Source organism: Gossypium arboreum, chromosome 13, assembly GCF_025698485.1.
Source record: "Gossypium arboreum isolate Shixiya-1 chromosome 13, ASM2569848v2, whole genome shotgun sequence".
NCBI lineage: Eukaryota > Viridiplantae > Streptophyta > Magnoliopsida > Malvales > Malvaceae > Gossypium > Gossypium arboreum.
Genome location: NC_069082.1, coordinates 10,736,777 through 10,752,920, shown reverse-complemented (window position 1 = coordinate 10,752,920; position 16,144 = coordinate 10,736,777). Strand labels below are relative to the sequence as shown.

The window sequence follows — 16,144 nt, the reverse complement described above, 5'->3', positions numbered from 1 at the left end:
GAGGTGGCACGATTCGAATGGATGAAAGTAAAGTTCAAGCAATTGCCGATTGGGAGCCACCAACCAAGGTGACGGAGTTGCGGTCTTTCCTTGGATTAGCAAATTACTACCGTCGCTTCATTGAAGGCTATTCCAAGATCATCGCACCCTTGACGGACTGTTGAAAAAGGGCAAAGTGTGGGATTGGGACCCTCGGTGTAAGAAAGCCTTCAACCAAGTGAAGCAAGCGATGACGAGTGAGCTGTATCGCATTGCCAAATTTTTCAAAGGCGTATGAGGTACGCACAGATGCTTCAGAGTATGCGATTGGAGGGTGTTGATGCAAGATGGGCATCCGATTGCTTTCGAGTCGAAAGCTTAACGAGACGTAACGAAGATACACGGTCCAAGAAAAGAGATGACGGCGGTGGTGCATTGTTTACGCACATGGAGACACTATTTGCTGGGTTCCAGGTTTGTGGTATTCACTGATAATGTTGCAAATAGCTATTTCTTAACCCAGAAAAAGTTGTCCCCCAAGCAGGCTCGTTGGCAGGTTTTCCTAGCAGAGTTTGATTTTACCATGTAATACAAGCCGGGGAGTGCCAACATTGTGGCCGATGCACTTAGCCGAAAAATGGAATTTGCAACGATAAGCCAACCCGAGAGTCCCTTATTAGAGCGCATTCAAGAAGGATCGTCCCATGATCCCACGGCAAAAAATCGATGGAGCTTGCTAGAGATGGAAAGACAAGGCGATTTTGGCTCGAGGAGAATTACTATACACTCATGGCGACGCCTATATGTGCCTCAACATGGAATTTACGAAAAGAAGTCATGAAGGAATGTCATGATTCAAAATGGGTGGCCATCCCGAGTACACCGCACCTTGGCTCTATTGGAGGATCGATTTTATTGGCCTCACATGGGTGATGATGTGGAGACCTATGTGAAAACTTGTTTAATATGCCAACAAGATAAGGTTGAGTTGAAAGCCCCTGCTGGTTTGTTACAACCGTTGCCCATTCCGGAGCGCCCATGGGAGAGTTTGTCCATGGATTTTATCACAGGCTTGCCTAAATCTGATGGATTTGCGAGTATTTTTGTTGTGGTGGATAGGTTTTCGAAGTATGCAACTTTCATCCCCGCAACCAAGGAGTGTCCTGCTGAGGAGGCAGCTCGCTTATTCCTTAAACATGTGGTGAAGTATTGGGGAGTACCACAATCTATCATCAGTGATCGAGATGGGCGATTCACGGTCGATTTTGGACGAGAGTTGTTCAAGTTAATGGGCTCGCACCTAAACTTTTCCACTAGCATGCATCCACAAACTGATGGGCAAACCGAACGAGTGAATGCATTGTTGGAGACGTATCTTCGACACTATGTAAGTGCAACACAAAAGGATTGGCCAAAGTTGTTGGATGTGGCCCAGTTTTCATACAATTTACAACGAAGTGGGGCAACGAACCAGAGTCCGTTTGAGATAGTGACGGGCAATGTACCGCTTACACCCAATGCAGTTGCAACTCGTTATGCAGGACCGAATCCAGCAGCTTATCGATTTGCAAGGGATTGGCAAGAGCAAAACGATCTAGCTAGAGCTTGTCTACATAAGGCAAGTAAGCGCAACAAGAAATGGGCGACCAAAATCGAAGGGACGTGCAATTTCGGGTTGGTGACCCGATTCTTGCCAAACTACACCGATTCTGCGACATGATGGGTTACACAAAGGACTCGTTCGGCGGTATGAGGGCCATTTCGAATTGTGAAGAAGGTAGGCAAGGTGGCCTACAAGCTTGAGTTGCTGAAAAGCTTAAAGTTCATCCAAGATTCCATGTGAGTATGCTTAAGCCATTCCATGAAGATGGAGGAGACCCAAATCGAAGCAAGTCCGAACGAGCACCAATGGGGTAAAAGTCGCCTATGATCGAGAGGTCGAGAACATTGAAGCGGATCGTGTGGTCGACGTAAGTACTACCGCCATGGCCGCCAATACTTAGTCCGATGGAAGGATTCCGGATAGTGAGATGAGTTGGGAACTCTTTGAAGCCTTGTGGCAATTCCAAGACAAGATAGATCGATACCATGCGGAAGACGCGACGAGGCGTCGCTAGATTTGGTGGGGAGAATGTCATGGGTTGCATGGGAGCCCGCAACCATGACACATCTGTGTGAACTATCAAGAAGGAAGGAGGTTATTTGGCCCAATCGCATCGGGCCATTGCTTGAAGAGATTGAAGGCCCATCTACAAGTTAGACAAATATGGAAACATGATCTTACAAGATATTATTTTATAAGATTACATATCTTAGATAAGATATGTAATCTTAGAAGATATGATTTTATATTTGGTGGTAGGTGCCTTTTAATCTTAGCCATTGATGTACTTAATTTTGTACCGTTGGATTTGGAGAGGCTCAACTATAAATAAGAGACCTCTTCCTCATTGTAAATCACTTGAGTTTTGAGCAATAAGAATTCTTGAGAGCATTCACTCAAATCTCTCTCTTGTGTTCTTATTTTCTTTGGCTTGTTCTTGTTTCGTTCTTCTTTCATCTTGTTTGGCTTTAAGGTGCTTTCGCTTAAGTTGTGTTTTGGGAAGAATTCTGTTGAATCCTTCTTTTGTAGAAGTTGGGCTGACTTAGGCGTTTTTGGAGTAAGAAACTGCCTAAGGCCGCACGAATTGTGAGGCAAGAATCCTAAGTCCGTGACACTAGGACCATGATAGCATCGTACGATGACTATTTCAGACTGGTAAGCCAGTATACTAAAGTGAAAGAGGATATAGAATCAGTCAAGGGCAAGTTGGCATCATTGAGAAATCAAAGGAGAGAGCTGAAAGGAAAGATGCATGCTCATTACAGTGCTGTTGGGCGTACTGCATTCAGCGTTGTTTCTAGAGTTAATTACATACTTGTTGGCTCTCCCATATGAGAAAATGTACATGTTATTTTGTATTGCACAAGTAGTCATAGTTTTATCTAGGTTTAAATATGGTTCAATACACTTCTAACTTCTTAAATTTAGTTATTGTTAGATTACTTTTTATGAGAGATGTTTATAAGTTGGGTGGTTCGCTTGGTCCAATCAACTTAGCCTGCATTATCTAAATTTGGGTTTATATTTTTCTAATTTTCATCGAGCTCAATTTTATTGGTATAAAATATAAAAAATAATTTTATATGAATATTTATATATTTATAAAAATGAAGAAGCCTTTGGGGCGAGTATGATTTGGAAATTGTTTCGAGATTCCAAATAATATTAATAACTACAATTGTGTTGTGAAATGTAATGATCCATTTGTTAAAATAGCAATTATATACAAAATTTAAAAATATATATGTAAAATTAATTAGTTTTATATCAATATCTCTCTCTCTCTATAATAAAAAAATAAACTAAGATAATTCAATTTAGATCAGTTTAATATAGATTAAGTCGATTCAAGTTTCAAAATTTTTGGATATTTTAGTTTGACATAATTTTAGCCTCTAGTAGATTTGAGCTTGAATTGTTTTAAGTTTGGATTAGGTTTGAGGTTTGAATTTTTGAATTAAGTCATTACAAATTTAAATCATTTTAAATTCGATTGACTGAACTAATGTTGTTTACTTATTCAATCAAATTAAGTTAGAATAGATTTAAGTTTTTATTAAGAAATTTTTAATTTTTATTCAAGTCTTTTTAAATTTTTATTTAAAAATATTTAAAAATTCTCATTAAGTCTCAAAGATTTTAATTAAGCCTCAAAATTTATTATCAATTAGACTTGTTTAAGAAAGATTTTAATTAAGCCTCAAAATTTATTATCCATTAGACTTGTTTAAGAGTTGGACTACTCGTCCAATTCCTAAAGTTCATCCAAAACATGAGAAGATTTAGACAAAAGTATGAGGCTCAAGAAATGGGTTTAGACAAAAATTAATCTTGTTTGAAATATGGACTAAGTTTATGCTCTAACAGTCAAGGCCAACACTTTATTCTATTTATTTTATTTTTATATAGGGATAAATCTCAAAACTAGGCCTAAACTATGGTTTAATGTACAATTATAAACACGAAATTTGATTTTGTATAATTTTATACATGAAATTTTGATATGATTCAATTCTTGTAAATTACTAACACAATTGGTATATTTCTTTCTTTAAATGTGTATGATTAAATCAAAATTAAAGTTTCAAATATACATTTGAATCACAATTAAAGTTTTACATGTATAATCGCACCAAATTAACATTCATGTATATGATTGCACATTAAATCAAGTTCATGTATAATTTTAAGATTTATTCCTTCTATATATTATGTAAATTAAATTAAATTAAATTAAATATATAATAATATAACATAAATATTAAAAGATATGTTAAACTGTCTATGTTTAAAATTTAACTCAATAAAATTTGAATTAATAAATATTAAATTAAAATAATATAATTAAAATAACTAAACATAATAATATAGATGAAATTAAAGCATTTGAGTTAACTATTGACAAATATAAATAAATTAACATAAAATTTAAAATTTATATTTCAAATCGAAACTAAATTTAAGTAAATATAAAATATGGTAATAGATAAATTCAAGCATGTCACTATTAGTAATCATGATGAAACTTGGGAGCAGTTTGATGGGTAAGGCTAAAAGGGCATGTGAGAAACTGAGCACCCCCTAAAATGAGGGGCTGCTAAGTGCTAAAGATAGTGGACCTAAAACCGCTTCTGCCATCGCCCTTCCCATTTCTGGTCATCTCTCCCCATCTTCTCCTTTCGTTTCTTTTCTTCAGTCTCCAATGCTGACCTTCACTCATATGGTCTTCGCTCTTTTACCACTATTACATTTCAATTATATTATATACATGCATTAAAACGAAGACAATGACCCCCCCCCCCCCCCACTTTCCACTTCAGCTTCAGCTTCAACTCTCTTAGCCGATTACGATTTTAACCCATTAGAGAGTAGAGAGAAACATAGTTTGAGAGAGTAGTCACGCGCTTAAGCTTTTCAATTTTATATATGTTAAACATGGTTAATCGAGTTAAGATTCATAGTCAGAAAGAAGTTTAGTTAAGATTTTGTAATATTTTAGGATTCGGATCATCTATCTATCGAATTAATTTTGGGTTGTTTATTTCTATATATGGCCATTAATTGTGGGTTTAGATAATATTAGTGTCATTTTAGGTTTAAGTCATTCCGGATTTGAGTCAAATTAGTTTTGATTCAGCTTAATTTAGGTCAAGTTATTTCAAATTTTAAAATTTTCAAGTTATTTCAAATCTAAATCATTTGAGTTCAAATTAATTCTAAATTTTAAGTCATTTTTGATCTAAACCATTTTGAGGTTTGAGTTTGTCCATCAAATTTTCTGAATCAGATTATCTTCAATTGAATATGTATAAATTTTTTACTTTCTAAAATTAACCCAGAATCGAATATAAGTATGAATTAATCAAATTAATATTTTTAAGTAAAATAGTAATGAAATTGATATTTAGAATATAATCAAAATGGCCTAATATATATTTATCGTAATCAATCATGATAACATTTATTACGTTTGGAATTACGATAAATGGAGATGGGATGTGTAATGGCAATTTAAATCAGTGACGTTGAGTAGGGATGAAAATGGTAGACAAACTTTGGGGGACCAAAAGGATAGCCATAGAGCATCCAGTTTTGGAAAACCTAATGCGTATGGTCTGTCTAGGGCTTGTTTCTAAAACTAGACTCACACAAATGCTTGATTAATTAAACTATAACATAATAAAATTACTGCGTTACTTATTAAACATGCATGGTAAATACATGTCCATGCATTCTCAGGATTTTATTTTTGGAAAAAAGTAAACTATATTTTAACTAGGGTTAAATTATGGGTTTTTTTTTGTTGAATTATAAAAGAAGGGTAAAGTTTTAATAGTAACGCGACTAGCGCAACTCAAATCTAAATTGTACTTGAGACGATGAACACCCTAACCATCAAGCCAACACACAGGGTTCAGTTAAGTTATGGTTTTGATTTCTTTTTATTACATTAAAAAGATAATTATTTTAATCTCAGTAGAGTAAAATCAAATTGACAAGTTGGTTTAAGATAATATTCTATGTTTAAATTTGATATTTAATCTCTACATTTTAATAATTTGATCTCTTTAATTTTATAATATCATTAATTAACTCATTTAATTAACAGTTAAAATGCTGAGTTGAAACTTTCTTCTTAAAAACACTTCTTTCAACACACAAAAAATAAAATACATGATAACATGATGAATTAATAGAGAGATTGTATTACTATTTAAATTAATTAATAATATTATAAAAATAAAGAATTAAATTATGTTAAATTTCTTTGATGGTGATAATAATATATATATAATTAATCCAAACTTAATTAAATTGATTCATTAAACTTTATTTGAAGAAAAGGAATTAAGTATGTTTAAAATTCGAATATGATCATGTATATTACTCAACCTCATTTAGGATAAGATTGAGGAAGAAAAATTGAGAAATCGAATCCAAATTAAAATGTTTGGATGGTTTAAGAAATATATATTTAAAAACTATGGTTATTTAAATTGAAGTTAATTTTTTATTTAATTTATAATTATTTTTTATTATGTAAAAATATTTTATATTTAAAATAGTGGAAATAAATTAATTTTTATATAATATATATTATAAAAATACTATATAAAAGACTTGAAACTTTAATAAAATAATATCTAAAAATTAAAAAAATTCATTTTTCAAAATAAATTTATAAATAAAAATAAAAATCAATGAAAAAATCGAGAACCAAATCAAATTATAATTCTAAAAAAAAAAAATCAAACCCAGCTCATTTCACCCTAAATTAGGATGTGGTTTTTTTTTTTTTTTTGAAAAAATATTTACCAAAAAGGAAAAAAAAAAGAAATTGCTTTCTGATCAACTCCAAAGTAATGACTTGTGTGTATGTAGTTGGTGCTAGATCAATATTTGGTGGGAAGTAAAATTAAAAAGAGGCCTCATTGCTTTAAAGCACCTACCATATGAAAAAGCAAAAGTTTGGTTTTTCACCACACTGGCTTTTGATCAGATTTCATGTGTTGAATACTTCCTGTATTACCATTTTTAGCTGTAAAAAATAAAATAAAATAGGCTTTCAGTCCCTCTATTTGGACAAAATGTAACAATATTATCATATATATTCACTGAGTTCATGATAATTTACTGCTTAAGCTGGTATGATTGCATGAGTGTATTGATGATAAAATTTGATGGTAATACTAACAATGTCAAAGATTGGTTAGTATTTTATCTATTGCTTAAGGGTCCAACTCAACTCGACTCTAAATTTAGTCAAAACTCAGTGTAACTTAAATACTTTTACATCTCAAGGTTTAGACGTAAAAGAATCACCAACTTTCACATTTACATTTTTTACCTCAAATAATTTTCTTTCAAGGTGGTGGTGATGCTGAATGACCATAGCATGAACTATACATATAGGTCTTAGTCATGGGATTGTTACAGTTTGTCGTTTCCGAATAGGGGGGTGATTAGGGTTTTTGGGGTTTGAAAATAATTCTTTTCCTTTTCCTAGATAGCCAGAGTTTTGCAAATTGTAGCAAAGAAAAAGGAAATACTGGAAATGGTAAAATTCAGGTAGCTTGGCAGAAGAGATCAGAAGAGTGGTTAAGGGTCACAGCACCCTTTTGCCTATGTTTCCGCATAAGACAATTAAAGGAATACTTATTGCTATTGAATTGCTGATAATGCCACTCCTCCTCCTTGGCCAGGCCAAAATCCAAGATTTTCAAGCCTTTGTTAATGGATGTGGTGATTATCCATTGAAACTAATGAAACCCTCCCTCCCTTGCTCTCCTTTAAACCCTAACATTGATTTCAATCAGAGAATTTGAGGATTTTTATGTTGGAATTTATTTCAAGTTTGGATTATTTGAGTTTGAGGTTAGATCTTTCATGTTTAAGCTACTTAGGTTATAGTAAATTTTGAGTTCAAGTAGATTCGAATTCGAATTGAACGGGTTTGAGTTGTTGGTTTTTTATGGTGAAATCAGTTGAGTCGAATTTAGGGTTTAGGTTGGATTTTTGGTTCGAATAAATTGTATTTGAGGCTTGTGTTTTTCTAATAAAATCATTTCGAATTTTAGTCACTTTAAGTTTGGATCATTTTGAGCTGTTTGTTCGAGTTATTTCAAATTAAATTCGAATTTATTCATATTTACATTGGACAGGTTTAAACTGTTGACTTTTTATGCTCTAATCAAGTTGAGTCCAATTTGGGTTCGATAAAGATTGAAAGGTTTAATTTCAAAATGCGTAAGGCGAGAGCATTAAGGATAGATAAAACCTCAACCCAAAATGATAAATTTATGATTAATTTTCACTAAAATTATAATTTCTAAAGTAATAAAATAATAAAATTGCATTTTGATTCTAAATTTAAAATTCATTCCTATCCTAAAATTTTTAACTCTGCATAACACAAATCATTAACCTATAAACATTTATATAATTAAATTGTTAAGAAAACTATGATATAAATATACTTATTAAAAATTAACATAATTTTAGTTGAAATAAAAAAAAAAAATAGCTTGAGGATAATTTGGAGAACGTGGGTGGGTTATAGAATAAATTCCTCGTTGCTATACGCTTTGACCAAAAAAGGAGAAAAGAGGAGTTTTTAGAAGCAAAGGAATAGGTAAACTCACAGTCATCTTTTTCTTCCTTTCTTCCCTTCCTGTTTTTATGAACTATAAAACTTGTTATTTTAGGGTTGCAGATAGTTTTTAATTTCCATTTTATCATTACATTTCTTTCTGTGTCCACTTTGTCCCTTATTTCACTTCTTTATTAGCCTCACCTCCTTTCCTTTCTTCTTCATTTTCCCTTTTTTTTTTTTGTGTGTGTGGGTTTTTGAAGTGAATTAAAAGAGAACATAGTTCCCTGATTTTGTCTTTTCCTTAACTAGAGAAGATTCATAGACACACAAAGAAATTTTTTTCAAAGGTGGGGTTTTTGCTTAATATGGGACGTGGAAAGATAGCCATCAAGAGGATCGAGAACCAAACGACACGGCAAGTCACCTTTTCGAAGCGCCGAGCTGGGCTTTTGAAGAAGACTCATGAGCTCTCCGTTCTCTGCGATGCTCAAATTGGCCTCATCATCTTCTCTAGCACCGGCAAGATGTGCCAGTATTGCACTCAACCTTATAGGTTTCTCTCTCCCCCACGCCCTTTTTCTTTTCTTCATTTCATCATTCATACATATGGCCTAAAAATGCGTGAAAATTTGGTTGTTGTTGATAGACCACGATTGGGTTGGTTCTGGTTTTACTCCTCCATGTCCCAATAATTCTGATAACATAGCTACCTAGGGTTTCTCTATGGTCATAAATCCCAAGTCAATTTTGATTTTTTGTTGTGTGTAATGGATGGTCAAGATTTTAGGTTCATTAAATTACCTAATGATTTCTGATATTATATATGTAATTTTTTTAATATTAATCTTGTTATTATATTTGTTCTTTTTGATAAAATGTTTAGAGCTACTCATAGCCATTTTCCAATAAATAAATAAGATAATAATATATTTCAGCGCATTCAAACTCATGATTTCTTATAATATTGTCAATATCAATCTAGCTAAAATTTAATCGGTTATATATATGTAATTAATTTGCATAATCAGTTGACTAGTGTCTTATGTCTGTTATAATCATGGGGGGTTTCAAGTCCCTGGGCAGAAAGTACTATGCAAATGCATACATTTCTATGGTTGTAAGTGAATTATAGATATCTATATGTTTATGATACAAGTATTATTCTGATATATTCGAACCTTAATATTTGTAACTCTCTTCCCAAACTAAATCTGAAAGAGCTTCTCTTTTATATGAAAAAAAAATCTATTTTTTATCCGAAATTGCAGTTTCACATGATATTATAAAGATTCAAGCTCTTACCCTTTTCTTTTATGGTTTATATATATATATATGTATATTATATGCAGAATGGAGCAAATCATTGAAAGGTACCAGAAGGTCACTGGGACTCGCATTCCTGAGCATGACAATCGGGTAAGATTCATTGATTAATTATTTTTTTGGGGTACAAATTGATTAATTATTTAGGAACTTTTCAATTAATCATCTTTCTCAATTTGATCACTAAATTTGGATTACGTTTAATTGTGCCCATCAGACTAAATTGAGAAAAGCTGTCAAGTTTCAGGACTATAATGTGAAAAAAATAGTTCATGGACTAAAATAATAATGTTACAAAATTCAAGGACTAAATGCTACTTAATCTCAATTATTTAACATTCATTACTTGGAAACTTTTCAAGTCTTACCCTTTGATTTTATATGTATGTGTAAGTAGGAACATTTGTACAATGAATTGGCAGTGTTGAGGAAAGAAACCCGTCGTCTTCAACTAAGCATGAGACGCTACACCGGTGAGGACATGAGCTCTATACCCTACGAGGAGCTCGATCAACTCGAACAAGAACTCGAACGCTCCGTCAACAAGGTCCGAGAGCGAAAGGTACCGTTTGAAAATTCTAAGTTTAATTCATTTGGTTCTTACAATCGCTTCTAAAAATTTGAGATCTAGATATAAATTGGCTTGAAAATTTGGCAGAATGAGCTCTTGCAGCAACAGCTTGATAATCTACGTAGAAAGGTGATATGCCAATTATAAAGCCCTTCAAAATTTCACCATATGTGTAGGTTTAATTATGCTCTCAGTCCTTGTACTCTTAGAACTTTTGAAATTTTGTCTCTTTGCTTTTACTTCTGATAATTTAGTCCTCCTATTTGTCTGGTTTAAAAATCAAGTCCAATTGATAAAACTATTAAATTGATTTCTATTAAATTTGAATATGTACTATTAATTGGGATTCAATTTTTAAAACCAAACCTTTGAATATGAGAATGTCACAGTTCATTATCAGAATTATTAATTACACTTTAATTTTTAAATCAAACAAATAGAGAAACTAAATTTCAAAGATACAAAGACTACAAGGACTGGTGACATAATTAAACCGCTCAGATGCATGTACTAAATTATCAGATAGGCTAATATCAATCCTGGGTTTATTGCATGTTTGTAGGAACGAATGCTAGAGGAAGAAAACAACAACATGTATCGTTGGGTAAGTAACAATTAGATTAAACTTTGTATAATAAATAAAAGCATTCTGATAAAATTATATAATTTCATTTTTAGTCCCTTTAACAAACTAATAATCCAATTTAAACCTTTCTAGTATACAATTTTTTGGCTTTGGTGTTCAACCATTTATATTTTTATCTTGGCTCCCTAAAAAAAATTTCCTGCCTTCGCCTCTGACCTCACAGATTCAAGAACACCGAGCGGCAATCGAGTATCAACAACATGGAGGGCTAGAAGCTAAGCCAGTGGAGCATCATCAACAAGTTCTTGATGAATTCCCCTTCTACGGAGAGCCAAGCAGTGTGCTTCAGCTTGCAACCATTCCTCAACAGTTCTCCTATCAACTTCAGCTTGCTCAGCCCAACCTTCAAGATTCAAATGTTTAGTTATATATATATAAACCCTCAAGATTAAATATGTTTGGTTTAAGGGTTTAGGGAATTCATAAGAGACATATTTATTTTAGGAAGTGTGCTATGATTTCATGTTTCTTAAGTTCAAACATTCATCTGAAGATTAATGACCCTTTTTCTGTGTGTTTCTGAATTTCTTTTCCCTTTTATAATGTATTATGCTATTGAGTGTAGATAGAAATATGAATTACTGATTATATACATTTATATTATAGGTGAAAATTGTTATCTAAAAGAATTTAAATTATGTTGTTATGGATTTAATTTTTATATTTTAATTTGTTTAATTTTAATTTTAATTTTTGTATTTTATGAATTTTAAAATTTTAAACCTGATGAAGTATTAATCATTAAATTCATTAAATTTCACTGTTTTCAAAATGTTATGTGACAAATATATATTATCACTTGTGTAATGCAAAACCAGCTTGTTATTTCCATATACTATTTATAAAAAGTTGAGTTAATAGATTTAACAGTTATCGTTTGTATCAATACTTAAATTTCAAATTTCAAAAGTATAGGGACTAAGAATGATTTAATTAAAAATATGGACTAAATCTATAACTTTGCACATAATGTAAGACTAATAACAAAATTTAACCTAATGAATTTAATTGTTACCGATTAAGTGAAAATTAAAATATCAAAATTTGAAAAGCATAAAAATTAATATTAACCAACTTGAAAAGTTTATAGTCTAAAATTGATTAAAAGTAAAATATAGGAATAATTACATAATTTAACCTTTAAAAATACATAAAATCAGCATCAAGGATTAAACTTGCACCCAAAAGATTTTAAATTCCTCAACTTAACCACTCACCACTCACATGCATTTTAAATTTTCTTTTAAAAATATAGTTTAAGCTATTTAATTTAAAAAGAAATTATGAAGTTATTTTTTAAAAAATTTAAATTGAATTTATCCAATTAACTCATTACACCAATTTAATTATAGAATTTATAAATAATATACATATTTTTAAAGAAAATACATGAATTAAAACGTATAAATGATTTTTTTATGTTTCATCTCAAAATTCTTTGCAATAAACTATTTTAAGGTAATTCTAATACCTTTTAACCCGAATAGGAGACAACCCTAATTAAACAGCGTTGCTTTTAATGTCTAAGACAAACTCCAATGACTTCATCGTTGATCGGAGATAAATTATCTAACCATTTTAGCATCCTTAAACAAATAACCTACGGTGAAATCCATGACTTTGACCACCTACATACATGCCAAGGATAGATAGATACACCAATCAAACAATGGTTTACTTATAAAATCGTGACTCGCGCGTAGGAGGTGATTCAACTCTTCAAACTTTGAAATCAACTCGGCAAACCCGCACACGAGATAAAAACAATGCATTGAGTATAAAATACTTAGTGGTAACTCTATGAATATCAAACGGTTAATATCAATCCAGAAAATAGTTAATACATTTGTAATACCTATCTTTTAATTCATTTACAATAGATATGTAATGTACATTATGTGGGAAAATTGAATTTGGAAAATACAGCAGAAAATAGGTTTAAGGGAAAATTAAAGTTTTAATTTTTTCTCCCAAAGCAAGAACTTGGTTGTGTTATCTAAAATAATAAACACTTAATCAAATTTCATACCTTTTTTATTCGTCTAGGATGAACACTTAGACCGAATGGTCTTCTCCGCTATCATCAAGCTTAAGTCCGTAAAGTGTGGGCTTGCTTTGAATTATAAATTTTTTTCACAAAATTACCAGTGGTGTTGTAACATCCCAAAAATCAGGGGTTAGTAGAATTGAGTTTGTGAATCGAGAGAAAGTGGTCATGCCTTAATTTTTAAAATTTATCTATACATTTTTAGTAAATAAATGAGGTATTGGTTTGTCGGTTAAGTATTAGTGAAATGTTCCTTGAAACCTAAGTTCAAATCCCTTCTCTCTCACCATTTTTATTATTTTGCAAATTTTGCCTTAAACCCTAGTATGCGACAGGCCGTGTTTTTAAAATAAATATTGCAAAATTATTTCAAGAATGAGGAAAATTTCCAATGGTTAAAAAAAATATGAGAAAGTATGGAAATTAAATGAGGTCCCAAGTTCAAATCCCTTCCCTTATGAAATAATTAAATTTTGCAAAATTCCTTATTTTTTTTAATGTGTGTGCCATCCATGCCCTTGAACCCTAAGTATAAATATAACTTTTTATTGTATTTTTCAGCCTTTAATTTAACTTTTACCTACCCAAGCTGTTCACCCTCTTCCTCTCCTCTTTTCTCTTCAATTTTCTTTCTTTCTCCCATTGTTGTCATCGCCTACACCTAGTTTTACCATCTTTTTCTTCTTTTTCTTTTTGCCACAAGATTTGTTAACATATTCTCCACCATATTGTTTTCATTTTTCCTCATTAAAATTAGCCCCAAATCTGAAATCTTGAACTTCAGGATTGATCTTGAACATTGCCAAGAAAGTACCATTGTCGTTTCTCTCGACTAGCTTGGGTAAGGTCTCTTCTCTCTTCAATTTCTTAATTAATCTTGTCCATTCAAAACCTAAATTTCCAGATCTAGAATTTGGTGGATTTTAAATGATTTCAAAGGTATTTTTCCAAATTTTAATGAAATCTTAAACTGTTTTAAAATTCAACCCCAATTTTGGCCACCGTGAGTGGTGGTGCGTGCGCTTATGGGCAAGAAAAGGGGCTGTTTTGTTTCTTGGTTCTTGCCTATATTTTTCTAGTATTAATTTGAGTTCGTGAACCCTCCTAATCAGCTTTTAAACCCATTTCAATTAGGGAAAAATGTTGTTGATCGATTGGTCATTCGGATCCCACAAATCGTGAAGCGTAAGTGCAATTAAGGGTAACTAGTTTGTTATTTCGACATAGTTGTTGGGTAAAGGTTATGATTTGATTAAATGAAGGAATTTAATCATTAATTAGACACTAATTTTTCAGTATATTATTGAATTAGGTGCTAACCCAAACACCCCAAACCATCCGTAAAGGCGAAGAACGATTGTACGTACGGTTCGCATCGATACAGTGTAAGGAATCTAACTAGTTTCGATTTATAAAATAGTTATAATTTCAACGATTGGTTTGAGCTCAAAAGTGGGTGTTTGGGGGCTGGTTTAATGGTAAATTGATTGAATTCATACTGAATTTTGGTTTAGGTTCGTTTAAAAAATTATTAACAAAAATTGGAAGATTCGCTAGTGTGCTGCGAGGAAGCAAAAAATAAGGTGTGGATCCTAAACTCATAAAATTGTTTGAAAATGTTAAATATCATGTTATATATGATAAATTAGCTTGTTGATTGGATTGTCTTAATAGCCAAATTATTGATTTTTTGAGTGGCCGAACCAGGTATGTTTCGAGCATTAAAAGATTGACATGTTGGCAAAATTACTAGTTTGATAGTTTGGATGTTTGATTGAGTTTGTAATTGCATATTTGAGTTATGAGATGTGAGAATGTTTGACTAAATGATATAATGTGTTGAGATATTAAGCTTATGTATGATTTAAACGCATGAGATATTTGTTATATTGGGTATTGAAAAGGGTGTTATTTATGCACAATAAAAATCTGCAAAGTATGTGAAATTGAACGATATTGATTGATACCAACTCAATGGTAATTTGAAAGATTGGAACATTGTTTCCATTTATTGAAAGTATGTGATTATTGAGGACATGCTGAGCATGTCAAATGAATGTGAAAAGTATTGAGATATGATTATATATGAGATTGTATGACATATTGCATATGCATTGGGTTGGGTTGGGATTTTGTGGTAGACGGAGGAATTCCGTAGAGTACCGACAGCATATTAAGCCCGTATTATTAGTAGCCAGTGCACTACACTTGGATTATCGAGGGGATTGGCAATTTTATCGCATATTACATGTTATTGGCAATTGTATCGCACTATTTGATATCCGGCAGATTTTCTGCATTATTGATTATTTGGTCATTTTACCAAATCAAGCTATGCTCATAATGTTTTGAAGTTTGGCAGACAGGTTCTGGAAACTCGGGTGTGTAGCGGATGGTATGGGTAGAAAACTTTTTGCATTGCATCATGTGCACGACATATTCAAATGTTATTGATTTATGCTATGTATTTTATTTTGTTGTATTAATTGGTATCGAAATTAATGATTGTTACTCGAATGAATGATAACCTATGCTTATGCACCATTTGACATCAATTTGATAATGGCTATGTAACGATATGAAATTCCTATGATGGTTTTGTTTTCTTCTATTAAAACTAATATGTTTCACTGTATTTGATATTTATGTTTGTTTAAATAATTGTTTGACTCACACTGAGCTTTTCATAAGCTCACCCCCGATAGTGTTTAACTTTTCAGGTAAACCTCAAAATTATGACTGGATTCAGCATTTGGAGAATCAACTTAGACCTCGGATTATTATTATTTTTAATTAAGTATTATTAAGTCTTCATTGGTTTTGGCTTGTAATTTTTAATTATTTCTAGTCCGTGGCTTGGTAACTTTTCTTTTGGAAATTTT

At 31.8% G+C, this 16,144-nt stretch overlaps 1 protein-coding gene and 1 long non-coding RNA gene across 6 annotated transcripts; both read left to right on the top strand.

Moving 5' to 3' along the window:
* Nucleotides 1-8,566: 8,566 nt before the first annotated feature.
* LOC108461880 (protein TRANSPARENT TESTA 16) lies at nucleotides 8,567-11,787 on the top strand. Of its 5 annotated transcripts, none has more exons than XM_017761854.2 (7): nucleotides 8,567-8,714; nucleotides 8,990-9,228; nucleotides 10,025-10,091; nucleotides 10,396-10,560; nucleotides 10,657-10,698; nucleotides 11,132-11,173; nucleotides 11,379-11,787. In XM_017761854.2, exons 2-7 carry the CDS (start codon nucleotides 9,041-9,043, stop codon nucleotides 11,577-11,579), a joined length of 705 nt encoding a protein of 234 aa, XP_017617343.1. In that variant the 5' UTR covers nucleotides 8,567-8,714; nucleotides 8,990-9,040; the 3' UTR covers nucleotides 11,580-11,787. The 5 variants fall into 5 exon arrangements, with proteins under 5 accessions (XP_017617343.1, XP_017617344.1, XP_052879837.1 ...); XM_017761855.2 differs by having other exon boundaries at nucleotides 8,985-9,228; XM_053023877.1 differs by having other exon boundaries at nucleotides 8,595-8,714; nucleotides 9,023-9,228.
* A 2,238-nt stretch (nucleotides 11,788-14,025) lies between these two features.
* Nucleotides 14,026-14,649, top strand: LOC108463696 (uncharacterized). The gene is made up of 3 exons (XR_001868129.2): nucleotides 14,026-14,103; nucleotides 14,397-14,447; nucleotides 14,575-14,649. It is a non-coding gene; the product is annotated as an uncharacterized LOC108463696 (long non-coding RNA).
* Nucleotides 14,650-16,144: the final 1,495 nt, after the last annotated feature.